Source organism: Strix aluco, chromosome 30 (assembly GCF_031877795.1).
Source record: "Strix aluco isolate bStrAlu1 chromosome 30, bStrAlu1.hap1, whole genome shotgun sequence".
Lineage (NCBI taxonomy): Eukaryota > Metazoa > Chordata > Aves > Strigiformes > Strigidae > Strix > Strix aluco.
This window is the reverse complement of record NC_133960.1, coordinates 2,976,173-3,003,193: the sequence shown is the minus strand read 5'-3', so window position 1 is coordinate 3,003,193 and position 27,021 is coordinate 2,976,173. Positions and strand designations below refer to the sequence as shown.

General features: G+C 69.9%; 4 protein-coding genes across 4 annotated transcripts; 3 read left to right on the top strand and 1 right to left on the bottom strand.

Moving 5' to 3' along the window:
- The first annotated feature begins 430 nt into the window (after window positions 1-430).
- On the top strand, window positions 431-4,266 carry LOC141916644 (lysosomal acid glucosylceramidase-like). Its single transcript, XM_074809354.1, is given in 15 exon segments — window positions 431-454; window positions 457-531; window positions 533-619; window positions 621-647; window positions 649-742; window positions 1,634-1,750; window positions 1,898-2,089; window positions 2,176-2,322; window positions 2,492-2,625; window positions 2,752-2,924; window positions 3,027-3,264; window positions 3,384-3,608; window positions 3,688-3,851; window positions 3,954-4,079; window positions 4,158-4,266. Coding segments are annotated over 15 exon segments (1,932 nt in total).
- A 1,737-nt stretch (window positions 4,267-6,003) lies between these two features.
- On the bottom strand, window positions 6,004-10,081 carry MTX1 (metaxin 1). Its single transcript, XM_074809274.1, is given in 10 exon segments — window positions 6,004-6,402; window positions 6,483-6,637; window positions 7,075-7,151; window positions 7,308-7,490; window positions 7,845-7,937; window positions 8,043-8,122; window positions 9,070-9,139; window positions 9,238-9,647; window positions 9,650-9,857; window positions 9,860-10,081. Coding segments are annotated over 10 exon segments (1,575 nt in total). The 5' UTR covers window positions 9,932-10,081; the 3' UTR covers window positions 6,004-6,175.
- Window positions 10,082-11,953: 1,872 nt separating this feature from the next.
- Window positions 11,954-18,663, top strand: THBS3 (thrombospondin 3). The gene is given in 22 exon segments (XM_074809159.1): window positions 11,954-12,413; window positions 12,516-12,618; window positions 12,861-12,887; window positions 13,197-13,279; window positions 13,388-13,439; window positions 13,524-13,672; window positions 13,840-13,980; window positions 14,127-14,204; window positions 14,290-14,442; window positions 14,560-14,670; window positions 14,766-14,873; window positions 15,374-15,533; window positions 15,648-15,766; window positions 15,907-15,959; window positions 16,147-16,340; window positions 16,416-16,594; window positions 16,706-16,754; window positions 16,930-17,126; window positions 17,210-17,382; window positions 18,130-18,196; window positions 18,198-18,270; window positions 18,469-18,663. Coding segments are annotated over 22 exon segments (2,709 nt in total). The 5' UTR covers window positions 11,954-12,032; the 3' UTR covers window positions 18,528-18,663.
- A 2,414-nt stretch (window positions 18,664-21,077) lies between these two features.
- On the top strand, window positions 21,078-25,459 carry MUC1 (mucin 1, cell surface associated). Its single transcript, XM_074809381.1, has 7 exons — window positions 21,078-21,299; window positions 22,191-22,903; window positions 23,114-23,187; window positions 23,299-23,441; window positions 23,699-23,814; window positions 23,919-24,065; window positions 25,068-25,459. The coding sequence occupies exons 1-7, from the start codon at window positions 21,257-21,259 to the stop codon at window positions 25,140-25,142; spliced, it is 1,311 nt and encodes a 436-aa protein (XP_074665482.1). The 5' UTR covers window positions 21,078-21,256; the 3' UTR covers window positions 25,143-25,459.
- Window positions 25,460-27,021: the final 1,562 nt, after the last annotated feature.

The following is a 27,021-nucleotide window of genomic DNA, read 5'->3' as shown; positions in this document are numbered from 1 at the left end:
GGGCGTGGGGCTGAGGCGTGGGGGGCACAGCCCCACGGCAGGGGTGAGCGGGGCCCCGGCTGGCAGCACCTGCAGCCCCCCACTGCACCCATCGCCTTCTGAGCCGGGCGGTGGGAGCGGGGTGCAGCCGTGGCTGGTTGCTCCTGGGGTTGCTGGTGAAAGTTGCTGGTGCAGCCACAAGTGGGGCTCAGGTCAGGGCTGTGGCTCTGACGGCTTTTGCCGATGTCCACGGCGAAGCTGAGCCGCTGCCGGGTGGGACTTGAGGCTGAGCAGCCGCAGGACCCCGGCAGGGCCGCTTGGGTGGGCACAGCCGGCCCTACCCCTGCCCGAGGGCATCCTGGGGAGACCAGGCTGCTTCCGAGGGGCTCTTCGCAAGCGCTGGGCTGGGGCTGGGCAGAGGTGGCTGCAGGGGGGGGCCTGTCTGGGGGTGATGGAAGCACTTGGGGGGGCTGGTGGGCATCCTGCTCCCCGCCCGCTTTCCTCTGGCCACTGGGACAGGTTTCAGGAGAACTTTGCAAATGCTGTGGCGAGTGTTGAAAGCTCTGGTTGGAGCGAGGTTGCAAAATCATCCCCGGGCTCCTCTTCAAACGCAGAGTCCCATGAGCTGACCTCTCCCCGGACTCACCTTTCCTGCTCCGCCAGACGCTGTCACCTCCTACCACGCACAGCCAGAGCAGGTCCTACCGCCCCGCTGCCCCGGCCCAGCAGAGACGCGGCGAGAGGCTTTTCTGGCAGCAGGTGGGTACCCGGGGTCCAGAGCGGTTTCACCGGCCAGCGGGGACGGGGATGGCCCTGGACAGCAGGACCACGCTGAGGCCTTGCCCGCGGCGTTGGGCATCACCCCCAGCAGGGAGCGGGAGGCAACGCTGGGGGACTGCACCCCCTGAGTACACCCTGGCCCCCGTCCCGCACAGCCTCCGGGAGCAGCGAGCTGGAGCCGTCCCACCCTCATCCCACCTTCGTCTCTCCCTGCCCAGGGGGCTGCGGCCTGGGACTGGGGTCCCGAGGTGTGGAGGTGGCTCCTCCCGTGCCCTCACCGAGAAGCTCCTTGCCCAGCGTCACGGGAAGGGACGGGGCAGGGTGGGAGCACCCGCAGGGAGCAGGGAAATGTGGGACTTGAGCCCCAAACCGCTCTGGCTGGACAAGCCCTGGCTGCCACGCTCGTGGGGTTGGGATTGTGGAGCTGGTTGCTCCCGGCCGCGGCTCGGAAGGCACCAGGGGTGTGTGGAGCGACAGGGAACGGCACAGAACGGCTGTGGGATGAGCGAGGCGGGAGAAGGAGTGGGAGGGAGGCAATGGGAGTGAACCGCGCTGCCGGGTACAGTCGGTGTGGGCGCCTGGGAACGCCAGGCCAGTGGGCGCGGGGTTGTACGCACCCGGGGGGCTGCACCCCCGGCCGGGATGCGGCCAGAGGTGTCCCTGGGCACCGGTGGGGCAGGAGGGAAGGCGAGCGCTGGGCTGGGGGGAACGGGCAGGGCGGTGGGGGCTCGGCCCTGGCAAGGGGTGCTGGTGCTCCCTGAGACTGCCGGGCAGGGGGATGCCGGGGCTGTCCCTGCCCTGGGTCTCTGTTCATGTGCGGGGCTGGGACAGGGCGAGAGGAGCTGGTTGCTGACACCCACCACCCTGCTCCCAGCCCTGGTGCTTCATCAGTGTCCGTCCGAGCCGCGCTGCAGCAGAAGTGCCATGGGGCCTGGGTGCGCCGGCGTCCTGGGCTGGCTCCTACTGGTGCAGGCAGCGTTGCAGGCAGCAGGTGAGTGCTGCTGCCATGTCCCCGAGCGGGGGGCTGCAGAGGTTTGGGGGGAAAAGCTGTGAGTTTGGTGTCTGTGGTGGGTGGAAGGGGTGAGCTGGGCTCCTGCCACAGCTCTCTGTACCTGCCCGGTCTCTCCTCCTGCCGCAGGCGGCCGGCCCTGCGATGCCAGGGACTTCGGTCACGGCTCGCTGGTGTGCGCCTGCAGCGCCACGTACTGTGACACGCTGGACCCCGTGGTCCTGCCGGCGCCGGGCACCTACATCAAGTACGAGAGCAGCAAGGCCGGCAAGCGGCTGGAGCGCAGCCAGGGGAGCTTCCAGCGCAACGCCAAGACCCCAGGTACCCGCCGGCTGGACACCTGCCTGCACTCTGGGGGACAGAGTCTGTCCCTGCGCCGTGGCTGCGACCATGTTTGTCCCCTGCAGATTTCCACCTCACCCTGGACACGGCGCAGCGGTACCAGAAGGTGAAGGGCTTTGGTGGTTCCGTCACAGACTCAGCTGCCATCAACATCCAGTCCCTGTCCAAGGATGCCCAGAATCACCTTCTCCGCTCCTATTTCTCCGAGGAAGGTGAGCCTGGGGCAGGGCAACGCTGCTGGGTTGCAGGGCCGGTCTGTCCGGCCTCCCCTGCTTGGGGTCTGGGTGCTGAGACTCGTGCCGAGGGGCTGGGAGGCTGCTGGGGGACTGCACCCCCTGAATACACCCCAGGGCTGCTCATCACCGCCTGCCCTGTCCCCAGGCATCGAATACAACTTGGTGCGCGTCCCCATGGCCAGCACCGACTTCTCCATCCGCCTGTACACCTATGCTGACGCCGAGGGTGACTTCGAGCTGAAGCACTTCAACCTGACGGAGGAGGACACGCGGATGAAGGCGAGTCCCACAGGGCGAGCCCGAGGCACCGGGATGGGACGGGATGGGATGGGGAAGGGGAAGGGGAGCACGACGCCAGTGCTGGAGCAGACCTGGAGAGCTCACTGCCATCCCGGTTCTCCCCAGATCCCCATCCTCCAGGCAGCCCAGGAAGTGGCCAAGCGCCCGCTGTCGCTATACGCTAGCCCCTGGACCTCCCCGGTCTGGATGAAGACGAACGGCGCGATGACGGGGAGGGGGACGCTGAAGGGCAGCCCTGGGGACAAGTACCACCAGACCTGGGCCAAGTACTTCATCCGGTGAGAGGCCGCGGGAGCGCGGTGGGTGCCGGGGTCACCGTGCCCAGGGCTGGGGCTGGTGCTGCTGCAACGGGGCCTTTCACCATCTGCCCCTGCGCCCAGGTTCCTGGATGAATACGCCAAGTACAACCTGACCTTCTGGGCAGTGACAGCGGGGAACGAGCCCACGGCCGGCGAGATCGTCTTCTACCCCTTCCAGTGCCTGGGCTTCTCCCCCGAGCACCAGCGGGACTTCATCGCGCGGGACCTGGGCCCTGCGCTGGCCAACAGCTCCCACCGCGACGTCCAGCTCATCATCCTGGATGACCAGAGGGTGATGCTGCCCTACTGGGCCCAGGTGGTGAGTTCCCATGGCGGCTCTCCTGGCCCCACAGCGGCTCTCCTGGTCCCACAGCAGCTCTCCTGGCCCCACGGCGGCTCTCCCAGCCCTGGGCACTGATGCCTCCTTTCTCCTGCCAGGTTCTCAAAGACCCTGTGGCCGCCAGCTACATCAGCGGCATCGGCATCCACTGGTACCTGGATTTCCTGGCGCCCATCGATCTCACGCTCTCCATCACCCATCACCTCTTCCCAGACTATTTCCTCCTCTCCACAGAGGCCTCCACCGGCTCCTACTTCTGGGAGCCCAGGGTGGTGCTGGGCGGCTGGGACCGTGGGAGCAAGTACAGCCACAGCATCCTGACGGTAGGGCTCGGCGGGGGCCGCTGACGCGCCGGCCACCCCCTGCGCCTGCCACAGCTCAGCGCCGTCACCTGCCCCGCAGAACCTCAACAACTACGTGACGGGCTGGACCGACTGGAACCTGGCCCTGGACCTGGAGGGGGGCCCCAACTGGAGCAAGAACTACGTGGACAGCCCCATCATCGTGGACAGCAGCAAGGACATCTTCTACAAGCAGCCCATGTTCTACCACCTGGGGCACTTCAGGTGGGTCAAGGCTGGGGGTGGCCAGCAAGGGGCTGCTGGCTCCTGCTGCTGGCTCCAGTCGCCGTCCCGGGCACCACGCTCAGGCCCTGCTTGTCCCTGCAGCAAGTTCATCCCCGAGGGCTCGCAGCGGGTGGGGCTGGCTGTCTCCAAGAAGTGCCGCCGGTGTGACCTAGAGCACTCCGCTTTCCTGCGCCCCGACGGCGCCGTCGTCCTGGTGGTCCTGAACCGGTGAGTGGCTCAGCCCCGCGCCCCGGCTCGAAGCCTGGCTGCCCCCTCTGACCCGCATCCCCTCTCGCATCCCCACAGCTCCCCCGTGGACGTGTCCTTCGGGATCTCCGACCCGCAGCTTGGCTTCATCGAGGCCACGGCTCCCAGTGACTCCATCCAGACTTTCCTGTGGAAGCAGCCAGCCTAGCGCGGGGGGGCGAGGAACCGGCACTGGGAGCTCGGCGCTGGTGGAGGGCTTGGGGACAGACCCCTGCGTGGGGCTGGGGCTGCGGAACAGCCCCTGCAGCCCCACAATGGCCCAGGGGACCTGTTTGATCCGAGGGCTGCAACACCTGCTCTTTTCTAGATGGTTTTCATAAAATAAACAGGTTTTCTACAACCTCGCCTGCACCCCCTCTGCCCTCCCTTGCTGCCTGCGCAGCGGGCAGGACTGTGCCGGCAGCCAGACGAGGAGGCAGGTTTGGGGCTGGTGGTACCTGCTGAACCCCGTGGGGTCCCATCCTGCCTCTACCCCGGTTCCTGGGGGCACCTTATGCAGGGAGGCAGCATCTCCCTCCCCTCTGCCCACTGCAGCATCCCCCAGGCAGGGCGAGGGCCAGAAGCTGGCAGGGACCTGGGGCGGGCAGCAGCCAGGATTTAGCACAGGGCCCCGACATCAGAGCCCTGGTTTCCCCTCCCGGCCGGAGCAGGCGGCCACGTGCTGCGGTTTCTCCTCCCGGAGCAGCCATCAGCCCCCCCCCACCCCAGCTAATGGGAACCGGGAGCGTCGGGCTCATACTTCCCGAGTGACGTTATGGGGGAGCGGGCACGGGGGGGCTGCACTGAGTCATCCCCCTCCCAGTGGGGCCCCCTCAAACTGGGCCAGCGTGGGGGAGGCTCCGCAGCCGGCCCCAGCACTGCGGCTCCACTGCTGGCACAAGGCAGGGCCCCCCCCCCGCCCCCCCATCACACATGGGGCGCGTGTCCGGGGAGCTCAGCCCCGGCGCTGGGCAGAGCCAGCGCCCGCAGCAGCGGGGTCAGGGTGCCGGTGGCGGCCGAACAAGCGAGGGCTGTGTGCCGCCCGGCAGCCGAGGCGCAGCCGAGCCTGGCCAGGCGCCGCTTTTCCATTTTGCGCTCTCGTAAACCGGCAGCGACCAGAGGAAACCGCGGCAGCGCGGCCAAACCCGGGGCTGAGCCCCGTGCAGGGTGTCCTAAGGGAGCACCATGGCGCTGCTGGGGCACACGGTGCCTGGGCGGCCACCACCGGCCCCGGGCCCCGCTCTGAAGCCCACATGCCCTCGGCCACCGCAGCCGGAGCCGCGCTCACCGCGCGACGTGCTTTTGGCAGTGCCAGCTGTGAGGAACTCCCCGTCGCTGGCAGGAGGAGGAATGCAAACAGAGCTGTCAGCGCCGGAGGGATTCCTGCTGCAGCCACGGCCGCTCACGCTGCTGCAGGGAGTCGGGCTCCGGGTGTCCCTCCAGCAGCGGGGAGGGCTCGTGCCCTCCCGGGCTGGGGACGCATCCTGCCCCACCTTGTCCCTGGTTTCTGCCACGGCTGGCAGCTGGCCAGGGATGGTCCCCCGCTGCGCAGCGGCTCTTGGGGAAACCGGGCTGGCAGCAGCGTGGCACGGGGGGACCAGCCCCCCAGAACCTGCTGCCTGCTCTGCCGGGCAGCCGGAGGGCAGGGATGCTGCGGGGCAGGGGGGATGGATGGCTCATCCCCGCAGCTGCCGGAGGGAGGATGGGGGATGCTGCTGAGATGCTCACGGGTACTTTTAGGAACCTAAAAACCCACAGGTCGCCCCATCCCCGGGAGCCCCAAGGTTGGGGACGAGGGGCAGAGCTGCAGGAAGGACGCGGGGTGCAGTACCGCGGCTGCAGCGCTCCAGCCTGGGCAGCTGGGGAAACTGGGAAGGGCCCTGAGCTTGCTGGGAGGATGAGAGGGTGCAGGCGGAGAGAGGGAGGTTTATTGGCATGGCAGGCGCGCTCCCCGCCGTGAGGGCTGCGATTCCCAGCGGGACGCAGAGTGGAGCACCCTCAGGGAGCGATGCTGCCAGGCTCCCGGTGTAAAAATTCAGTTCCAGGGACTGGAGAAGGAACAGTCGCGCAGCGCTTCCTCACTCCTCCTCCTCCTCTTCCTCCTCCTCCAGAGCAATGGGCTGGCGAGCAGCCGGCCCCGCGCCACCGCGCTGGATGGAGACGATGCCGCTCAGGAAGGCGTAGCCCAGCATGGCCACCAGTCCCACCAGCACCGACAGCACCTGGTTGCGCCGTTTGTGGGGGTCCTCCTCCGCCTCGCCGCCGTCGGCACCCGCAGCCCGCGGGGCGCTGGCCGGGGGCTCCCCTGGGGGGGCAGAGCAGGGGTGTGGGAGGGGGGACGGGTCACCCTGAGCCCGTGGGGCGAGGTGGGGGGACACATCTCACCTCCGTCCCAGGGGAAGTAGAGGCTGAGGATGGAGGTGCAGTAGTTGCACAGGTTCTGCAGGGACTTGAGGTGCTGCTGCAGTTTCCCGTTGGGCAGCTTCGCCTTCAGGAGCGGCGCCAGGCGGCTGAAGACGAAGGCGTCGAGGGAGGCCGGCCTGGGGCACAGAGACCTGCGACTAGGTCACGGTCCCTCCTGCCATCCCCACCCAAAGCCGCCCGGACACGTCAGCCACCCCCAGCCCCCTGCGCCCCAGGGGATGGCAAGCGGCTCCTCCTCCTCCCCGGGAGGGGGCTGCTTCCAGCCCCCGAGGTGAGGATGAGGGGAGCAGGATGATCCCACCCCTGAGCAGCTCTGCTGGCTCCAAGAGACGGGGACGGAGATGCTGAGGCCGGCGGCAGCTGTCACAGCCTTAACGCCTGTCACCCGCCTCGCCCCAGGCTGCCACGAGACCCCTGTCCCCCGCCAGCCCGTCCAACCCCCAGAGCGATACGCGTGGGCTGCGGCTTCCCCGCAGACCGTGGGGCATCGGTCCTGCCCGGGCACGGGGGGGGCTCTCAGGCCCCAGAACATCTTCCCCCTACGGCCACCTACGAGTCTCCGAAGAAAAACTTCTGGGAGCCGAGGCGCTGGGACAGGAGCGTCAGACATTCCCGAGCGTCCCGGTAGAGCTGGGGAAGGAGGACAGAGGGTTGGCACCCACGGTGCTAAGGGGAAGGGGGTGCTCAGCCAGGGTGAACCCTGCCCCCCAATTAAGATTTTGGCCTCGTGGGGGTCCCGCTGGGCACCTGCCGAGGACCTGCCGTGCCCAGACCACATCCCCTCACCTCCTTCTCCAGCTTCTCCTCATCCTCCATGTAGCCGTCTCCCCACATAAGCTGCAGCCGCTCCAGGTGCCGCTTGTGCATGCAGTTGGGCAGGAAGAAGTTCAGGGGGAAGGGAACGGTTTCCGCGTACCACTTCCGCGTGTGCTCCACGTAGTTCTTTGCGTCCACCCAGAACGTGTGGATCTGCGGCGGAGAACAATCCACACGCGGGGCTGGAGCCAGAGCAGCCGTTTGCTGCGGCGAGGGCCACGGAGCCCACGCCCGGCCCAGGACCGGCTGCCCCGGCGACTGCGAGGGGCTGAGGGAGTATCAAGGTCAAGGCCGGACCCCAGCCCTGGCTGCAGAACCCACCGCTGCCACACCAGACCCCCGGCACCCTGATCCCTGCTCCAGACCCCCGGGGTTTTGCTGCCTGCACTGTTCTCTGGTTCTCCTGGCAGGCGGGTGCTCGCCTGAGCCCCCCCGACATCCCTCCAGGGCGCGGATCCGGTCCTCGGTGAGGCCATCTCCCCCCGCGTCCCCCCCGAGACGACTCACCAGCACCGGCAGCAGTTTCTCTTCCAGTAGGGACACGAAGGCCAGCGTGTCCGCCCCTTGCGTAGCCGAGAGGTCGTAGTCAGCGTTATATTTCTGCAGAGCAAACGCAACAGGAGTGATCCGGCAAATCTGCCCGTGGCTCTGGGGCGACGGCGACAAAGCCCCCTCCTTCCCGGGGTGCCCCTCGCCCCCCGCTACCTGTTTCCTGAGGTGAGTTATGATCTGCTGCGTTTTGGAGATGGTGCCCTCGTCCCGCGTCTTCAGCGCAGGCAGGCGCCCTGGGGGCAGGGAGGGGGGTGGCTTTTGGCAGCGGTGCCCCGGGTGCCACCTTGCCGCGGGCGAGGGGCGCGGGGGGAGCTGTGCCGGGGAGAAGGGCCCCCACGCTTGGGTGAGGGGGCTCAGGGTAGAGGGGGAGGTGCATACGGCAGGGTGGGGGGTTCGTAAGGGGGGGAAGGGGGGCACGGTGACACGAGGGGGTGGGTGAGAGGACAAAAGCTGTGTGTGATGGGACGTGGGGAGTGCGCTGGGACGAGGGGGCTGCAATGGGGTGAGGGGGGTGTGGAGTGGGGCGGGGGGTTGCAATAGGGTGAGGGGGGTGTGCAATGGGGTGAGGGGTTGCAATGGGGTGAGGGGGGTGTGCAGTGGGGCGGGGGTTGCAATGGGGTGAGGGTGTTGGCAATGGGGCGAGGGGTTGCAGTGGGGTGAGGGGATGTGCAGTGGGGTAGGGGGTTGTGCAATGGGGTGAGAGGGTGGCAATGGGGTGAGGGGTTGCAGTGGGGTGAGGGGGGTGTGCAATGGGGTGAAGGGGTTGCAATGGGGTGAGGGGGGTGTGCGGTGGGGCGGGGGGTTGCAATGGGGTGAGGGGGTGGCAATGGGGTGAGGGGTTGCAATGGGGTGAGGGGGGTGTGCAGTGGGGAGGGGGTTGCAGTGGGGTGAAGGGGGTGTGCAATGGGGTGGGGGGGTACGATGGAGTCAGAAGGGTGCAGTGGCGCGAGGGGGGAGCAATAGGACAAGAGGGGGTGCAGTGGGGCGGGGGGGTACGATGGGGTCGGAAGGGTGCAGTGGGGCGGGGGGGGGGCAACGGGACAAGAGGGGGTGCAGGGGAGCGAAGGGGTGCAGTGGGATGCGGGGCACGTGCAGTGGGGCAGCGGCTGCAATGGGGAGGGGGGCAGCGGGCGGTGCCGGTGGGGAGGGCGGTGCCGGTAGCCCCGGCGGGGGCCCTTACCGGAGGGGCTCCTCCAGGGGCTGGTGACCCGGTGCACCTTCAGCGGCGCCCCCGTGAACCGCGCGTAGGTCTGCAAGGGAGGAGAGCGGCGGGAGCGGGGCGGGGGGGCTCGGCCCGACGGGACGCACCGGCCCCGGCCCCGCCGCCGCCCCCGGCCCCGCCGCTCACCAGCACGGCCAAGCAGTCGGGGTCCACCGAGGGCAGCCCCCAGCCCCCTGCCCAGCAGAACAGCTCCATGGGCGCCGCCATCTTCCCGCCCGACCCGGAACCACACGGGCGGCTCCGCCCGCCCCCACCGCGGGGCGGCTCCGCCACCGGCGGCTCCCGCAGCACCGGCCCGGGGCTGCTCGTCCCCGCGGTGGCTGCGCTTGCCGGGTCCCGCCCCGCATCCCTCTGCCCCGCACGTTTCCATGGAAAAAAAAAAAAAAAAAAAATAAAATAAAAACCAGGGCGGGAGCCCGCTGGCAGCGGAGGGAGGGAAAACTCCCCGTGGGCGGCTCGGGAGCCGCCCGTCCCCGCCGTTACCCGGGGCCGCTGGCCCGCGCCGAGCCGCTGGGGCCGGGGGAGCGGGGCTGGGCCCGGCCCGTTGTTATGGAGCCCGAGGAAACAGGAGTAAACACGGCCGGGGCGCCGCGGGCCGCCCGCCCGCCTTGGCCGGCGCTCAGCGGGGAGCGGCCGGGCCGGGCCGAGCATCCCCGGGAGCGCGGTGGGCTCCGACGGCCCGGCCCGGCCGCTGCCCGCGGGGCACGGCGCTGCCGCCGCCCGAAGGCACGGGAAGGGGCGGGGGGGGGCTCCCCCGGTGCCCCCGCTCCCTCTGCCCGCAGCCCGGGGCGGGGGGAAGGAGCTCCCGGGATGAGCTCATGGTGTTGCTCCGGGGCTTGGGCCGGGTCCCGGCGCTGATTTACGCCGCTGAGCGCTCTCCAGGCGGGCTGGCTCCGCTCGCTCCTCTCCCGCACGGGGAGCACCGCCCGGCCCGGGGGCTCCGCCTGCCCGGGGAGCACCGCCCGGCCCGGGGGGGGGGACTGGCACCCCCGGCAGAAGCGGCCCCACGCCGTCCCCGCGCCGTCCCCGCGCCCTCGGCTGCCGGCGGCGGTCCCCGGCTCTCCCGGGCTGGGATGCTCCGGCGCTGCTGGGGCTGCTCTGGCTCGCGAGAAGGCGGCCCCAGACTGCCTGACCTCCCGGTGAACCGGCGCCTGCCACACTCAATTTCTGTGAGCGGGAGCTGCGCCAGGGGCGGGCAGCGCCAGGGCGGCCGGTGGGTCACCCGCAGCCCCGGGCCCGGTGCGCCGCGCCCCGTCCCGCTCCTCTCCGACGGCGGGGCTGCGGCCGGGCCGCCGCGGCCGAGCGCCCGCCGGGGTCCCCGGGATGCGCGCCCGTGATTGACGGCTCTTTGTTTCCTCCTCGCCGGCAGCGCCGGCCCCTCCCCGCTCGCACCACCCCGCCCCGCCGCGCTCCGCTCCGCACCGGCGGTACCGGCGGCATGGGGGCACCGGCGGCCGCGGGGGGCCCGGCGCTCGGCGCGCTCCTGGCGCTGCTCCTGCTGGGCGCCGCCGGCGCGGCTCGCCAGGGGCTGCAAGGTAAGGCTGTACCGGGCCGGGCCCCGGGGCGGCGGCGGGGCGGCCCCGACGGGGCGAGGCGGACGGGGTGCCCGGCCCGCTGCCAACCGGGAGGCGGCAGCTGGAGCCCGCCTGGCCCCGCGGCCGCCAGCCGGGGATCCCCGGCCCCGCTTCCCCGACCCGGGGCCGGTGACAGCGGCTCTGCTCGCCCTGGGAGGTCTGGCAGCTGGGCTGCGGGCAGCGGGGGACAGAGGGACATTCATCCCCGGAGCTCGGGACCCCCCATCCACCGGGAGGAGCCCCGGGGGCAGCTCGGGGCAGGGAGCCGCCGGCCCCGCCTGGACGCCGGTCGCGATGCCGACTCGGGGCAGCGGGAGGGCTCCGGTCGCGCCGCGCGGGTCAGCGGGGGCTGCCGGGGCCGCGGTGCGCGGCTGGGGTTTGCCCCGGCGCCGGGGCTCCTCCCGGTCTGCCCGGTGCGGTTGCCCGGAGCAGACGGGCAGCCGTGCGGCGGCGGGACCGGGCTCTCCGTGCTCCCCCGGAGCGCCCCGCGCCGGTGCCGAGGGCCGGGCCATCGCTCCAGGGGCTCCCGGTCCCGCTGCGCCTTGGCGGGGCGGCCGCGGCCGCTGCTCCGCGCCGTCCGTCGGAGCCGGTCCCGGGCGGGGGGAGGCTCCGCGCTCCTCCCGCAGCTCCACGCGAGCTGCGGCCCCGCTCCGCGGTCCCGCGGGGCCGGAGCGCCCAGCCCTGCCCGCCCCGGCTGCGGGATGCTCGGGGCCGGCGGGGCGCAGCGGCCGCCCCCGCGGGGAAGTCCCGGCTGCGGAGCAGGGCAGCAGGGCAGGCTCCGGGCCGGGGACCCCGCTGGGCCGCCGGTCCCGCCGGTGGCGGGGGCTCCGCGGGTCCCTCTCGGCGACGCGGCCGCGGCGCTGCCGGTCCTGGAGCGCCACCGCGCGGGGCCGGGGCTGGGCGGGGCTCGGCGCCCCCGGGGCTTCCCCGCCCCCCCCCCCCCCCCCCCGGGGCCCGGCGGTCCAGAGACCCCGTCCCCCATCCCCCGTCCCCTCGGGGTGGCCGGGCTTGCCCCGCCCCGGGCCTCTCCGCGCTCCTCTGGCCGGAGCTGGGGCTGCCGGTCAGGATGTGACCCCGGTGCTTGGCCCCCGCAGTCATTGACCTGCTGATGGTGAGCGAGGCCCGGCAGATGGCCAGCATAACGCACAAGATCCGCATGGAGCTCCTGACCGTTAACGACGTTTACCTCCTCTCCACCTTCCGCCTGCCCCCCAAGCAGGGGGGGACCCTCTTCGGCCTCTACTCCAAGAAGGACAACACGAGGTGGCTGGAGGTCTCCATAGTGGGGAAGATCAACAAAGGTGGGCGCCTGTTGCGCGGGGACGTGGGGACCCTGATCTTGCCCTGATGCTCGCAGAGAAACAGGGACCGAGTTCCTGTCACCCGAGGGGCCCGCGCTGGTCCCAGGGGGCTGCCAGTGCTGGAGGGGGAGGCAGGGGAAGAGCTGACGCCCCTTCCCGCTCCTCCGCAGTCCTGGTGCGTTACCTGCGGGAAGACAACAAGTTGCACTCGGTCAACCTGCAGCACGCGCACGTGGCGGACGGGCAGAGCCACAGCGTCATCGTGCGCCTGAGCGGGCTGCGCGGGGACATGCTGAGCGTGGAGCTCTACGTCGACTGCAAGCAGATGGACTCCAGCGTGGGGCTGCCCGAGCTGTCCGAGATCCCCTTAGCGGAGGTGGAGTCCATCGAGGTGCGCACGGGGCAGAAGGCCTACCAGAGGATGCAGGTGAGTGCCGGGACCCCCTGGGGGGCTGAGACCTTCCCCCCCTGCGCCCTTGGGGACAGGCAGAGCTCCCCACGGCTGACTGCGTCTCCCCGTGTACGTCAGGGGTTTGTGGAGTCGATGAAGCTGATCCTGGGAGGGTCCATGAGCCGCGTCGGGGCCCTGAGCGAGTGCCCTTTCCAAGGAGACGAGTCCATCCACAGCGCAGGTAACGGCACGGCCGCGCCCTGCACCGAGCAGGGGCAGCGTGGAGGGCTGACGGGGTCACCGGTGCGTGCTACGTGCTGCGACACATGCAGGTGGGGGGTGACAGCACCCTGCCGCTCCCGGTCCGGGTGTCCCCACACGGGGGGGGCTCCTGTGCTCTGCGCGCGCTGGCCGGGAGCAACCGTGCAAGGTGATGCTGCTGGGCTCTGACGGCAGCTTTCAGTAACGTCTCTCTCCTTGCAGTGACGAGCGTGCTGGCCTCCATCCTGGGTAAGTCCCTGCTCTGCTCCCCCCTTTCCCTGGCGTGAGGGTGATGGCAGCGTTTGGGGCTCCCTGGAGGCAGAAGACCCTCCGCAGCCTGTCCCTGTGCCTGCAGGGCCTCGGGACAGGGTGGATCAGAGGGCGTGAGATGTGCTACAGGGGGAAGGGGTCCTACGTGGGCCAGGGAGGAGGGGGAGGACGGGCCGTTGGTTGTCTCATCCTCCCAGTTCGGTGCTGGAGGACAGAGCAGTCCCAGCCCACAGCCCCGGGAGGCTGCATCTGTCCCAGGGCTGACCTTGTCCCTTCTGGTCCCGGCAGGCGAGCAGACCAAGGCGCTGGTCACGCAGCTGACCCTCTTCAACCGGGTCCTGACCGAGCTGCGGGAAGACATTAGGGACCAGGTGAGACGGTGGGGTGGTATCGGCTCTCCCTGGGTGGGATTTGCCCAGAGCGCGGTGCCAGCCGGTGTGCTGCGTCCCCGTGACGCTCCGTGCTCTGCTGCCTCGCAGGTGAAGGAGATGTCTCTGATCCGCAACACCATCATGGAGTGCCAGGTCTGCGGTGAGTGCTGGCGAGGCTCTGCTCCCACCTCAGGGGGCAAAGGGCCGCCCTGTCTCACCCCCTCCTTGGCTCTCCTCTTCTCAGGCTTCCACGAGCACCGATCCCGCTGCAACCCCAACCCCTGCTTCAGCGGCGTGGACTGCATGGAGACCTACGAGTACCCCGGGTACCGCTGCGGGCCCTGCCCGCCGGGGCTGGAGGGCAACGGCACGTACTGCGCCGACATCAATGAGGTGGGCACGCTCCCGGCGTGGAGCAGCGTGGGCAGACCGTGGTTCCCCTCTCTGGATGCGTCCTCAAGCCGGGGAAGGGCCCTGCTGGCCACCCCGGGGCAGTGGCCACCCCGATGTGCGGGATGCCGTGCCCGAGGGTGAAGCCTGTCTCTCTCCTCGGGCCGCAGTGCGCTTATGCCAACCCCTGCTTCCCCGGCTCCAAGTGCATCAACACGGCCCCCGGCTTCCGCTGCGAGCCCTGTCCCCGCGGCTATCGGGGCAACACCGTCTCCGGCGTCGGGGTGGACTACGCGAAGGCCAGCAAGCAGGTGAGTGCGGTGCCGCGGGACTCGGCCGGATCCCCGTGGGCTGCTGAGCCGCGGGGGCCGGTGGAGGATGCCGTGCTTGCCGGAGGAGGGCAGAGCTGCAGGCAGGGAAAGGCCTCGGGTGACGGTTTCTTCCGCGCCGCTCGCAGGTTTGCACCGATATCGATGAATGCAACGACGGGAACAACGGGGGCTGTGACCCCAACTCCATCTGCACCAACACGCTGGTGAGCAGAGCTGCCCCGCTCCCTCGCCTGGTGCCTGGGGCCGCTCTGCAGCCCTAATCCTGCCCCTGCCCTCTCTCTCCCCCAGGGCTCCTACAAGTGTGGTCCCTGCAAGTCAGGGTTTGTGGGGAATCAAACGTCTGGCTGCGTCCTGCAGAAGTCCTGCAGCACTCCCACCTCCAACCCCTGCGACATCAACGGCTTCTGCATGTTCGAGAGGAACGGTGAAATTTCCTGCGCGGTGAGTGGGGGACGGGGGCAGGAGGAAGGCGAAGCGGTGGGGTGCAGGGGGTGTCAGCACAGGCAGCAGTTGGTCCTGCCAGGGCACTTCGCGGCCCCTGATTTCTTCTTTCTTCAGTGCAACGTGGGCTGGGCTGGCAATGGCAACGTGTGTGGGCAAGACACGGACCTCGACGGCTACCCAGATGAGCCCCTGCCCTGCATCGACAATAACAAGCACTGCAAGCAGGTGGCTCCCGGAGAGGGAGGGCGGCATCCTCGGGCAGTGGGTGCCAGGGCAGGGCTGTGCTTCAAACTGCATCTCCTCCTCCCCTGTGCCTGCAGGACAACTGCCGCCTGACACCGAATTCGGGGCAGGAGGACGCCGACAACGACGGCATCGGGGACCAGTGCGATGATGACGCTGACGGCGATGGCATCAAGAACGTGGAGGTGGCTGTGCTGGGCGGGTGGGACGTGCCTGTGGCCTCAAGGGCCATGTGGGGCTGAGGGCGTCTCCCTTTGGCTTGATGCTGATTCCCCCAAGATGCTTCTCCTGGGGGTCAGCAGGCTTGTGGCTCTGGGATGGTCTCAGCGTGCTGGAGATGGCCTCAAGCTGCGCCAGGGCAGGGTCAGACTGGCTCTTAGGAAGGATTTCTTTGCAGAAGGGGCTGTTGGGCGTTGGAATGGGCTGCCCAGGGCAGGGGGGGAGTCCCCATCCCTGGAGGGGTTGAAGAGTTGAAGGTTGAAGGTTGAGCCAGCGCTGAGGGATCTGGTGGAGTTGGGAACGGTCAGGGTGAGGTTCATGGTTGGGCTGGAGGAGCCTCAAGGGCTTTTCCAACCGGGATGATTCTGGGATTCTGTGAGATTCCTCCTGCCCCAACCCGTGCAGGACTGTGGCCTTCTGTCTGCCAGCCACCGCAGCGCAGGCATCCCTGTCCTCTTCCCCGCAGGACAACTGCCGGCTCTTCCCCAACAAGGACCAGCAGAACTCAGACACCGACTCCTTCGGGGACGCCTGCGACAACTGCCCCAACGTGCCCAATAACGACCAGCGGGACACGGATAGCAACGGCGAGGGGGACGCTTGCGATAACGACATCGACGGGGACGGTGAGCGGCTCTCGGGACTGGCCTGCCTGCGCGGGGCCGGGCTGCTCGCAGAGCAGGGGTGCTGTCACGCCAGGCCGGGGGGGTGAGGGCATCCACCCAGCGCTGTCCTTGCAGGGATTCCCAACATGCTGGATAACTGCCCCAGGGTGCCCAACCCTCTGCAGACGGACCGGGATGAGGACGGCGTCGGGGATGCCTGTGACAGTTGCCCTGAAATGAGCAACCCCACTCAGGTATGGCCAGGGCCACGCTGGGGCAGGGGTTCAGGGGGTGCAGGGTCCTGCCTAGCAGGGGGGCAGGGGGTCCTCCTGTGGCACGACTGGCCCCCCTCGCCCCTGGGTGTCCGCTGAACTAGGGCTCTGGTCTCCTCCAGACAGATATGGACAGCGACCTGGTAGGAGACATCTGTGACACCAACGAGGACAGGTGGGGGCCGTGTTGCTGTGGGGTCACCCCCCCTTCCTGTCCTGTCCCATCCCCAGGGGCAGAGCCAGCTCCTGGCTGGGAGACGCGGGAGGGGGGAAGATGGGGTCTGTGGGGCTGGGAAGGGTGCTGGGACGTGGTACTGGGTCCCCAGTTTGCAGCACTGCTCTGACCCTCCTTTTCCTCCCAGCGATGGGGACGGGCATCAGGACACCAAGGACAACTGCGCCGAGATCCCCAACAGCTCCCAGCTGGACTCGGACAATGACGGGCTGGGGGATGACTGTGACAATGACGATGACAACGATGGCATCCCCGACTACGTGCCGCCTGGCCCAGACAACTGCCGCCTCATCCCCAACCCCAACCAGAAGGACTCGGACGGTGAGCGCGGGGCGGGCGGGAGGAGGCAGAGCCACGTGGGCTCGGCCCGGCCCTGACCGGGGCGCGTGTCCCCAGGGAACGGCGTGGGCGACGTGTGCGAGGAGGACTTCGACAACGACACGGTGGTGGACCAGCTGGACGTGTGTCCCGAGAGCGCCGAGGTGACGCTGACCGACTTCCGCGCCTACCAGACCGTCATCCTCGACCCCGAGGGGGATGCCCAGATCGATCCCAACTGGGTTGTCCTCAACCAGGTGTGGGTGCTGCCCCCCGTGTTTCTGGGGACTGCGCTGCTGGGGTGGGAGGAGAGGGGGGCCGGGAGGTCCCTGGGGATGCCCCTCACCCAGCTGTCCCCCCCCTCCCAGGGCATGGAGATCGTGCAGACCATGAACAGTGACCCCGGCTTGGCTGTCGGTAAGAGATACTCTCCCAGCTGCAGCCCCCGTGGGGCAGCCCCCCTACTCCTGCCCCCCCAGTGGGGGCCAGTTCTTTGCCCCGCAGCGGGGTGAAGGGGGGGCTGGAGGGAGCTGGGGTGCGGGGTCCCGTGCTGGGGGGGAGAGGGCTCCTTGCAGCGTTTGCCTGCCTGTAGGCTACACGGCCTTCAATGGGGTGGACTTCGAGGGCACCTTCCACGTCAACACCGTCACCGACGATGACTATGCCGGCTTCATCTTCAGCTACCAGGACAGCGCCAGCTTCTACGTGGTGATGTGGAAGCAAACAGAGCAGACGTACTGGCAGGCCACCCCCTTCCGCGCCGTGGCCGAGCCGGGGCTACAGCTCAAGGTGGGTGTTGGCCACCCCACAGGCTGGGTTGGGCCCCCCGCCCCGGCCAGGTCCCCCCCCTGACCCCCCCCCTGCACCCACAGGCAGTGAAATCCTCAACAGGCCCCGGGGAGCATCTGCGCAACGCGCTGTGGCACACGGGCCACACGCCCGACCACGTCCGCCTGCTCTGGAAGGACCCACGTAACGTGGGCTGGCGGGACAAGACGTCCTACCGCTGGCAACTGGCCCACAGGCCCCAGGTGGGCTACATCAGGTGAGCAGGGGCTGGCCACGGGATGGGGGGGCACGGAAGCTGCTGGGATGGGGGGGCTCTGGACGTGGCACAGGGGGAGGATGCTGGCTGCTGGGGAAGGGTCCAGCCCCGGGGGCAGCACCCCAGTGAGGGGGTGCTGGCCATCGGGCCAGGGTCCCCCTTGGTGGGGCCACCTGGGAGGGGAGGATGCTGGCCGCGGAGACACGGTCCAGCCCCGGGGGGGGGGTGCTGGCCGCGGGGAGGGGTCCAGCCCCGGTGGGACCACACCAGTGGGGGGATGGCGGCCGTGGGGAGGGGCCCTGTCCCGGGGAAGCCACAGGCGCGTTTCCCCTTTAAGGATCCCGTCGGGGCGGCCGCCGCGGGGAGGCTCCGCGGGCCGGGCCCGTCCGCCCCGTCGGGCCCCCGCGGCCATTGTCCCGTCGCCATGGCGACCTCGCCGGCCGCCGGCGCCTTTCACATGCAAAGCGGCCGACAAAGGCGGCGGGGCCGGGACGGGGGCGGCGCGGGGAGGGAGGGGAGGGGAGGGGGGGCTCCATCCCGCCCACGGCGGGGGGCCCCCATCCCAGCCCCCGCGGGATGTCCCGTTCCCTGTCCGGTGCCCCCATCCCACCCCGGGGAGGGATGCCCCGGCCCCAGCCCGGTACCCCCCCCCCCCCCCCCAGCCCCGGGTCGCGCTGCCCGGCGCTGGCCCCGGTAGGGTCTCGGTTCCCCGCTGACCGGCCGGGCCGGGCCGTTCCCCTCCCGCAGGGTGCGGCTGTACGAGGGCCCGCGGCTGGTGGCCGACTCCGGGGTGATCATCGACACCACCATGCGCGGGGGGGCGGCTGGGGGTCTTCTGCTTCTCCCAGGAGAACATCATCTGGTCCAACCTGCAGTACCGCTGCAACGGTGAGCACGGGCTCCCCCCTCCGCGGGGCCACCGCGACCCCCCCCCCCGCACCGCCCCGGGGGCCGACACCTCGCAGAGCATCTCCCCCCTCGCCCCTGCTGCGGGGGCCGGTCCTGGGCCGGGGCGGGGGGGGGGTTTCCCGCTTACCGGGGGTTGGGCTGCCCCCGGCTCCTGACATCCCCCCCCCCTCCCCACAGACACGATTCCCGCCGACTTCGAGCCCTTTCGCCGGTTCTTGCTGGAGGGACGCGAGTGAGGGGCCGCGCCCGGCCCGGCCCCCCCCCCGCCAGCGGCACCCAGGGACGCTCCGGGCCCCGCAGCTCCTCCCGACCGGGCTCCGCTCCCGGCCCCCCGCGGACTTTGCACTGCCGGTACCGGCGCGTGCGGCCGGCAGCAGGGCGAGCGCGGCCCCACGGGTGGCGGGGCTGCCCCCCCCCACCCCCCCACCCCGGGCGCTGCCCGAAGTCTGGCCATAAAGTTTTGAGTGTTTTCTAGCCTGCGCGCCCGGTTCCTGGGGGGGGTCCTGGTGCCCCGAGAGGGCGCTGGGCCCCCCCCTCCCCTCCCCTCTTCTCCCCGTGCTCTCGGTTCTACGTCGCCGATCTCCCGGTGCTCGTCGCGGGGGGTGGGGGGGGGGAGCGCCCGGTGCCCGGCCGGTTCCGCCGGCGGAGCCCGTGGCGGCGGGAGGCCGGGACGAGTGCAATATTGGTAGGCGAGAGCACAACACTGCACCGCATCCCGTCCCTCCCGCCGCCCCGGAGGGAGCGGAGCCGCCGCCGCCGCCGCTCGGGCCGCTCCGTGGGAACTGCGCGGCGCGCGCCGAGCCCCGGCGGCAGTGCCCGGTCGCCATGGCGACGGGTGTCCCGGCAACGCGGCGGAATGTGCCCCCCCCCCCCCCCCACTTCTCCGCCCCGGAGCGCGCGGGGCCGGCACCGGCACCGGCCCGGCCCCCCCCCGCCCCGCGGCGGCGACAATGGGCGCGGCGGCCCCGGGCCCCCTCTTAAAAGGGCAACGCGGCGCTGCCCCGCCGCTGCCCGTTGTCCGTTGCCGCCCCGGGGGTCGCAACGGGACGGGGAGCGGGCGGTGCCCCGGGGGTACCGGGGCATCACGGCGGCGCTGCGCGCACCTGTGCGGGGCCGGGGCAGGTGAAATCAGCGCTCGGTGCCGAGCGCCCCGTCCTCCGGCGGGGGGGACACGGTGGGGTGGGGCGGGGCGGGGGTCGTGCGGCTCCCCCCCACCAGCTGCGAGGGGCGTCCGTGGGCCCCGCTCCCGGTCCCGCTCGGTGGAGCCGGGGCCCGTGGGGGAGCGTTGGGTGGGGTCGCGCCCGCCAGGGGGCACCGCAGCTCAAGCGGCGCTGGGGCCGTGGGGACGGGGCGGCCGGGGACCCCCCCCCCCGGTCCCGCTCAGCCCTGCGGACACGCGTGGAGAGGCCCCGGTACGGCCCCCGAGCGCGGTGCTGGGTGGGTGGTGGCTGGCGTGGGACGGGGGTGCTGGGGGGTGCCCTCCGGGGACGTGGCTCTGCGGGGCCGCCCCGTTCCTTCCCCTCAGCTCCCCCCCCGCAGCGTGTCCGCTGGGGTTCTCTGAACCCTGAACCCCCGCTGTGAGCAGGCTGGGGGAATGGGGGGGGCTCTGGGGGTCACGGCCCGGGAGCTGCATCCCCGCTACCGACCTGAACCCGGGGTGGGCACAAAGAGCAGGACACGGCGGGGGTGGGAGCGCGCAGCAACACGGGCGAGGGTGGTGGGGGTCAGCATCGCTGCCTGCGCTTCCCCGCAGAGCCTGCTGCCCGCGCCCTGCCTGCGCCCTGCCCGTGTTCCCCCTGCCTGGCACCAAGGCCGTGCACCCCGTCGGGGGATTGGGTACAGCTGGGTCCCACCTCACCCATGCTGATGCCCCAGCCACCCATCCCGTGCTCCACCGTTACTGCAACAAGGAGGGTCACCTCCTCTCCGCTCCCCTTCACGCCGACACCTCAAGCCCCCCCCGGCACAGCCAAGGTGGCAGTTCGGCTCCACGTGGGCTGGGCAGGATGCCGGGCACGGGGGCCCCCACCAAGCCCTCCCTGAGAATTGGGGCCCTCCCTGGGAATCGGGGCTCTCCCCCAGGGCAGGGGCAGGGAGGGACCAGAAAGGCCGGTGTGGTCTGGCCGTGCCAGGAGCACGTGTCACCAGGGAGGACGGGGGCCCTGCGCCCCCGGCACGGGTGGCACTTGGTACCTCTGGGGTGGAACATCGGCATCCTGTTTGGCACCAGCCTGGGCCAGGGGCCGTGTCCTGAGGGGATGGAGGGTCTTGTGCCTGCTGAGGCACCTCATACGTGAGGCGGGGGGGGCCCTGGAACCTGGCAGGGAGGTTACTGGGAGGTACTGGGATTTTGTGGGGCCCTGGGCCCCACCTGCGTAAGCATTTCGGGGGGTATCACCGGTGTTTATTTGAGCGTAGGGCGAGGCAGTGGCTGGCCGGTAATGATTAACCCCGGGCTGAGCCAGAGGATGGGGCCCCCCCGCCCTGCACGAGGGCTGGGGGGCTCTGTCCCCCCTGTGCTCCCCACCAGGACCTGGGGGCCGTGGCTCAGCCCATGGGGCCGGGCAGACGCTGCCCCCCACCCCTGCACAGGGATGCTCAGCCACTGCCCCTTCCCCGTGCCCCCGCCTGAGGCTGCGTCCACCTGCAGCACGGGGACACTGCCAGTGGTGTCCCCCCAAGCCGGGGGAACACGGGGGACCCAACCTGGTGGGAGGATGCCGCTGGGGCCCCGTTGGCGAGGTGGCACCCCTGTGCCCTGTGCCGAGTGGGGCAGAGGGACCCCCCCTTCCGGGGCCAGCGGCGGGGTGGGGCCTCCCCACCTGCTCCAGGTGCTCTATAAAGCGCCCGCCGCTGCCGAGCCGCCAGTTCCTGATCCCGGATTGCGGAACGTGCCGCTGGCTAACGGGAGAGCAGCCGCTGCCGCAGAGCCCCGAGAGGCACCGGGACCCCCGGGACGAAGCCCATGGCGTTCAGCACCCTTCTGCTGCTGCTGGTGCTGGGTGCAGGTGAGGGGGTGGGGGGTGACAGCACCACGAGGGGAGGGAGCAGGCTGAGACCTGGGCAAGGGGGGGGGGTAACAGGGCAGGGGGATGGGAGCGGGGTCCCCTGGGCTGATTTCTGAGTGGGGACCAGGGGACACCAGAGCTGGTGGCCCTCGGCACGCTGGCAGCAGGGAGCTTGCCGCCTCTCCTGGCCTGGCCCTGGGGTGCAGCACCCCAAGGCTGGTTGTGCCCAGCAAAGCCGGGACCTGGGGACCACGCTCAGCCCGTGGCCCCTCTTAGCCGTGTCTGAAAGGATCGGCCGGGGCCGGGCAGCCGGGCTGGGCCAGGACCAGCCAGAGCAGGCTGCGCCCGGGGCTCGCAGGCTGGTATGCAGGTGTGTCTGGGTGAGCCGTCCGGACCCCGGGGCCTCCTCCAGCGCCACCGGCTCCTGTGGCACCCACTGGGAAACCGCCCGGGAGCCACCAGCACTGGCCAGTAGCCAGGCCATGCGGGTGCGGGGGGAGGCACAGGTGGCACCTCACCCTCCCAGCCCAGCGACCCACAGCAAAAGAGGTTTTATTTGGGGGGGGGGGGGGGGGGGAGCTGCCTGAGCCCCCCGGTGTGGCGGGGTCACCCCAGGATGAGGGGGGCCCACAGGGCTGGGCATGGAGCCGGTGTCAGCTGCTCAGGCAGCGCTGCCCGGACCCTCGGTGGTGTCACGTGTGCCCAGCACGAGCCCTGGTTGGGGGGGTTCCTGAAGGTCGTCTTGGTCTCATGGGCCAGTGGTCGGTTCCTGGAGGTTGTGGTGCTCCTCAGCTCCTCATGGCCCAGGGGAGCGTCCAGCTGAGGACTCGTGTTGTATAAAAACTTCCCAAAGGGGTGCTGCAGTCCCAGCTCTAGGTTTGTGCCCTCTAGGTACACACGCCATGACCACGACCGAGAGCACCCCGGAGACGACCATGGCTGACACAACCACCACAGAGACAACCGTGGCTGACACGACCACCACGGAGACGACCACCGAGACGACCACCACCCCCATGATCACTGTTCTAAAGATCTTGATCCATAAAAACACGAACGACAACGGGATCCAAACCTCCGTATCCTCCCACACCACAGTCTCCCCCACTACAGGCAATGCCACAAACTTCCAGTCCAGCAACAGCTCCGCAGGCAATAGCACAGCCAACAGCACGGCCGTGCCCGTCTCTAGCAGTGCCACCAGCTCCCCCACCAACGCCACCACAAATGGCAGCAGCTGGGTCCCCCCCTTGGGCACCAACACAACCAACAGCAGCTCCGCAGCGCCCACCGTGGGGGGTGGCACGGTGATCCCCATCTCCAGCACCAAAGGCAACGGGAGCAGCAGCTCTCAGGTCGCACCCACACGGAAGACCTCTGTCACCTCTCAGGGCAGTACGGCTCCCAGACAGACCCCCACGGCCGTGCTGGGCGGCAGCGGCAGTCCCAAACCCAGCAAAGCCGCGGCTCTGCTTCCCACCGACGTCCAGCTGCTCCTCCGCGTCCCGCTGTCCTTCCGCATCCTCAACAGGAGCTTCAACGAGAGCCTGCGCGACCCCATGTCGAAGGAGTACAAGAGCCTGAGCTACACCATCCTGAGAATGGTGAGTCCCAGCCCTGCCCACGAGCTCCCCGGGTGAGCAAAGACCCCGGGAAGGAGCCGCCTCCTGTTGGGACTCCCCATGAATGTGCCCCGAGCATCCGCTCTGCTGCCTCAGCACCCCCGGACGGTTCTGCAAGGGGGAGCGGCAAGGGGACGGGAGGGAGGGGGCATCTGCCGGGGAGGTGACCGTCATCCCCACGCTTTGTTCCAGTTCAAAAATGTCTTTGGCTGCATGAGCTGCATCGGCAGGCAGACCTACAAGGGATGCAGCGAGCTCCGTTTCAGGTGAGCAGGCCGGCGGCTCCGGCTGCGGGGGCTGTCGTGTCCCGGCTGCGCAGCGCGGAGCCCCTCGCGTGGGGCGGCGATCCGGGCGCTAACGCTTCCTCTCGCGGGCAGCCACGGCTCGGTGGAGGTGCAGTCCACCCTCGTGTTTGGGCACGGCAATGAAACCATCACCAGCGATGTCATTGAGCAGCAGCTGAGGGACAGACTGGACCAGAAAGGCTTCATCATGGACCTGCAGCTGGCCAGCATCTACAGTGAGCGGGAGCTTCGGGCTGGGGGCGCGAGGGCAGACGGAGACGCGCGGGGGTGCTCTGGGAGGCTCCTCGGTGGTGGGACAGGCTCAGGGCTGGCAGAGCCGATGCAGTTTCCCAGTGCCCGTGGCAGACAGCACTGGGAAGACCGACTGGTCCCCGTCAGTCCCCTCGCACTCCGTCCTGGGGTCTCTCAGGGGTCTTTGGCTGTTTGGCAGCTCTGCCCGGCGGTTGCAGCCATGGCTCTGACCCTCTTTCAGGCGCTGGGGAGGTGACGTCGCCAGCACCAGTGCCTGCGGTCCCGGACTGGGCCATTGCTCTGCTGGTCCTGGTCTGCATCCTGCTGCTGCTGAGCATCCTCACCTGCCTTCTGATGGTGAGTGCCCCGTCCCCATCCCTGCCCTCACCTGCCTTCTGCTGGTGGATCCCCTGTCCCCATCCCCACGCCGTCAGCCCCCCAACCCCTTCCCTCACCCTCAGACCTCCTGCACCTGCCGCCGGAAAAGCCAAGGGAAGCTGGACCTCTTCAGCACGAAGGACTCCTACCACCCCATGGCCGAGTACCCCCCGTACCAGAGCCACGGGCGCTACGTCTCACCCAACAGCAAACCCAACCCCTACAGCCAGGTGAGAGCCAAAGTGCCACCGTCCTCGGGGCTGCTTGTGCCCGGCGTCCTGGGGCCGGAGTGGTGCAGGGGAAGGTGCTTTTCGGTGCAGCTGGGCAGGTCCCTTGACCGCTGGGTTAATGGCTAACGGAGCTGGTGAGGCAGAGGATGGTGACCCTGGGAGCCCGCCCCGCGCCGGTCCCCTCCTGGCTGGGAGGTGAGAGTAACTTTCATGCCTGGATGGAGCAGCGGCGCCGGCGCTGGCAGACCCGGCCCGGCTTTGGGGAGCTCCCCACGACCTTGGGCGGCTGCTCCCGGTGCCCAGCCCTGCGCAGCGGGCGGGGGGTTCGCTGCCGGATCACGCTGCCCCTTCTCAGGCTCAGCCGCGTCCCAGCCAGACCCTCGGATCTGCCGGAGTCGGGGCATCCTCCTGCCACGGCTGGGGAGTGGGGCTGGGGCCTGGGCAGTGCAGGGCTGGGGGGGGGGGCGCTGATCCCCGTACCCTGCACCCCGTATCCCCCACCAGCGGCTCTGAGTCCTGCAGGTGCAGCTTTAGGAGCTGCCTGCACACACCAAGGGCACGGCTCCCCCCAGTGAGGTGGGGTTTGGGGGGGCTGTCCCCGTCCCCCCCGGCGCGCTGCGCTCCCCTACGCGCTGGTGCTGCAGGCGGGGGCTGTATCCAGCGCCTTGGCTCCGTGCGAGCAGCTCGCCCTGTTCAAATACCAGGGGCCTGGGTAAATATTTACCTTTGCTCTTGCCGGGCAGGCTTATCACGCAGGACGAGAGGAACACGCCGGGGCCACTTCAGCTCCTCTGCCAGCTCCTGCGCCCGGGGGCGCTCGGGGGGCTCATGGGGGCTCTGGGTGCCTGCTGGGGTGGGGGCAGCTGCCCACCAGGCAGGGGGTGCATTTTTCAGCTGAGCACCAGGCTGTATGTGGTGGCATCGGTGAGGGTGTGGGGGCTCCCCCGCTGCCCTCGGGGGGGCTCAGCCCGGCTCTAACCCCCCCTCACTGCTCCCTCCCAGGTGGCCAGCAGCAACGGCGCGGGGGCCGGCACCTTCACCTACACCAACTCTACCCCCACCTCTGACAACCTCTGAGGACGCGCTGGGACGGAGGGCAGCTGCCGAGGGGAGGGGGTGGCCACGGCCCCCCACTGCCGGGGGAGCAGCACCGGCCCCGGATGGTTCTGGAGCAGCCGGATTCTTGCGCATGACAGAACTGGATGAACAAAGATTCGGGGTGGGAGGAGGGAGGGTCCCCCGCACCCCCCAGCCCCCTCACTCGCTTGGCTTTGCAACCCTGCTCCGTGCTATGGGTGGGGGTCCGGGCTCATGCTCCCCTGCGGTCACCCCTGGGGATTCAATTGCTCTTTTTGTGGTGTTATTTTATATAAATATATATATGCAGGGTGTCAGCGCAAGGCTCGGCTCTGCAGGGAAGCGGGTGGCGGGGTCCTTGGCCATGGTTTATTTACCACAATTCACAGTAAGAGGATGTGTGTGGGGCGCACCGTGATGCCTCGGGGGCCTCCCCAGCACAGCGGGTGCCTCTCCTCGGGGAGTGACTGGTGGGACACCCCCAGCGTGGCTGTCACCCACCCAAGTGACCTCAGCTTGGGGGGGGGGGCCGCTCTCATTTCTCAGTCCGGGCAGACCCGGGGTTCGTGCTGGGGTTGTTTCCCACTTGCTGTCATTGCACCTTCAGTCGCCGGGGTGTGGGTGGTGCCCCCGTCCCCTGCGTCCCCCTGGGTGTGACCGTGTCCTGCCGGGATGCCGGGATGCCGTCCCTCTTGCTCACATCCCACACTCTCGGTTTCTGTCTCGTGAGCAAACACGTCTCATTCGGTGCAACTGGTTATCCCCGGCTGCACGAGCGGAACGTAAAGGTGACGAAGGGCCCGGCAAGCGCCGGGGCCAGCGCTGCGAAGCCTGGACGTGTGTCGCGGGCGAGCACACAGCCGTGTCCGAGCCTGGCTGGTCCCCTCCCCTGCCCTGCCTGGCCTGGGCTCAGGGTTCTCCAAACCCTGCGTGAACCCTGAAAGAGGTTTGGGGGGAGCGCGGCGGGGCTGTGGGATGTGCCAAGGTCAGCGGGGTGCCCCCAGCGGGGCCAGGGACTGAAGCGGGTCCTCGCCTGCCTGGCTCGGGGCCATGTGCTGGGCTGCGCCTGGGCACAAGCCTTCGGGATGGCCGTGCCCTGAGCAGAGGGGGTGGCCCCCCACCCCCGCCCCCCAGCAGTCCCGGTTTGGGCTGGGCCCATGCTGGGGGCTGGGAGGGTTTTGGCAACCACTGAAAAGGCAGAAAAACAAGGAAACGAACCTTCCCCAAAGAAATCGCTTGTGAGCTCAGGCGTGGAGCCAGGCGCTTTGCCGGGAACCAGCCCTGCCACCGGCCCGGCAGCGTGCGGCCACTGGGCGCCTCGGCCACGGCACGGGGGCTCGGGGGGGCAGAACGGGGCCGCGCTGGGTGCCTGTGCCCCCCGACATGTGCCAGGAGGTGCTTGGACCATGCTGGGGTGCGGGCAAGGGGCTGGGGGGGCTCTGGGGCGGGGGAGGGGGGCTGCCTGGTGAGAGGGGGTGACGCAAGCCCTGAAGCTTGGGGGGGGGGGGGGGCGGGGGGGGGGTGATGTCTGTGCTGCTTTTGGTTTTCCATGCGCTTTGCCGATAGCCAGAGTTGCCAACAGCAACAGCGAAACCCAGCAGCTTCCAGCTCGGCGGGGTGGTGGGGGGGGCTCAGGGCCAGGGTGCACCCTGGGGGGGGGGATTGATGCAGGAGCTGCGATGTTTGGCACAGGGAGGGCTTTGGCGGGGGGTGGGGGGGGGTCTCTGCGTGCACATGAACAGCAGGATGATGGGGGGGGACACACACAGCCCCGGATCCTGCCCTTGCAGGCCAGAAGGACAGGGAAAAGCTAAAACCAGCACGGACCTGTGGCACAGAGTCACATCTGCCCCCCACCCCCGGCCCCGCGCCCCCCCCC

What these genes read in the sequence shown, in the direction of transcription:
- MUC1 (XM_074809381.1), top strand. Translation starts at nt 21,257, where the DNA reads ATGGCGTTCAGCACCCTTCTGCTGCTGCTGGTGCTGGGTGCAG. An exon ending in TGCAGCGAGCTCCGTTTCAG is followed by an intron (nt 23,188 to 23,298) that starts GTGAGCAGGCCG and finishes TCTCGCGGGCAG; the next exon opens with CCACGGCTCGGTGGAGGTGC. An exon ending in GCAGCTGGCCAGCATCTACA is followed by an intron (nt 23,442 to 23,698) that starts GTGAGCGGGAGC and finishes ACCCTCTTTCAG; the next exon opens with GCGCTGGGGAGGTGACGTCG.